We start from the raw sequence: 983 nt of genomic DNA, 5'->3' as shown, positions 1-983 counted from the left end.
TAATATTTTAATAACTGTAATGCATGTAGATAACTGTCGGAAATGTTCATCAATTGATTATGATTCCTCAGTGCGTCCTAAACCCCTGTATCATGCGTTGTCGTGCAAAACGTATAAGTCTAAACAATATATGTTGTTTTTAATAATTGTATATGAATAAATTTAACATAAATAATGTATTTAAACATTATTTGTTATTGTTAAATTTTGTTATTAGAAATCATTTTAATTAAACTTGCATTCGTTTATTTGATACTGTACATAACAGAATTCAACTACTGCGTTAAAATAAGTTTTTTAATAATTGTATGTTCCATAAATGGAACGTATGGTTTGGTTGCACTTTCACATTTAAATAATTTTTTGGTAAAAGTATTTAGTATTTGAGCTGCTTTCTGATGCGATGGGAAAAGTGTTATCATCGGCTTATCGCAGCGCGTTAAATATTGGAGTCGATAGGCGGGCGGAGTTGCTGATTAATAAAATGAAAAACGGCGATTGTCCACCAGTAGCCGCTCCGCGGTATCCTTCGGAAGAGAAGCGTATCCAGCAGCTGAATGAGAACTATCCAGAAATGGAAAGAATGATCCATTCGAAAAATGCTGAATTGCATGAAAATTTGAAAAAATTGTCCGTCACTCGCTCTGTTTCGTTTGTCGAATCTTCACAGTCGAACAGCAGTAGAATGTTGCCCAGAAAGGCAATATCTGCAGAGAAGCAGCTGAAATTTGGAATTGTCGAACCTCCACGTGAGAAAGTTCCACCAGGTAAAATTCAGTTGAGTAAACTTTTGGAACTGATGAACGAAGTTCAAAATTCCGGGGCCAATGTTCAACTGTTAGCTGAACAGTATGGTTTACGGGAATTCGATTTGAAGCAGACGATGAAATATTTTGGAGCGTTTCACGAAGGAACTCAGGAGACTTATTTGCAACCGTTTTCAATTGGATGAATTGGATTCATAATGAGACAAAGGGGAGACG

General features: G+C 35.8%; 1 protein-coding gene across 1 annotated transcript; it reads left to right on the top strand.

Annotated features, from left to right (window-relative positions):
* The first annotated feature begins 403 nt into the window (after nucleotides 1-403).
* On the top strand, nucleotides 404-952 carry Tsp_14228 (conserved hypothetical protein). Its single transcript, XM_003368602.1, has one exon. It carries the CDS (start codon nucleotides 404-406, stop codon nucleotides 950-952), a length of 549 nt encoding a protein of 182 aa, XP_003368650.1.
* Nucleotides 953-983: the final 31 nt, after the last annotated feature.

The sequence above is a fragment of the Trichinella spiralis genome (genome assembly GCF_000181795.1).
Source record: "Trichinella spiralis strain ISS 195 chromosome Unknown Scfld2187, whole genome shotgun sequence".
Taxonomy (NCBI): Eukaryota; Metazoa; Nematoda; class Enoplea; order Trichinellida; family Trichinellidae; genus Trichinella; species Trichinella spiralis.
The sequence above is the reverse complement of the archived record's forward strand: the minus strand, read 5'-3'. Positions and strand labels throughout refer to the sequence as shown.

What these genes read in the sequence shown, in the direction of transcription:
- Tsp_14228 (XM_003368602.1), top strand. Translation starts at nt 404, where the DNA reads ATGGGAAAAGTGTTATCATCGGCTTATCGCAGCGCGTTAAATATTGGA.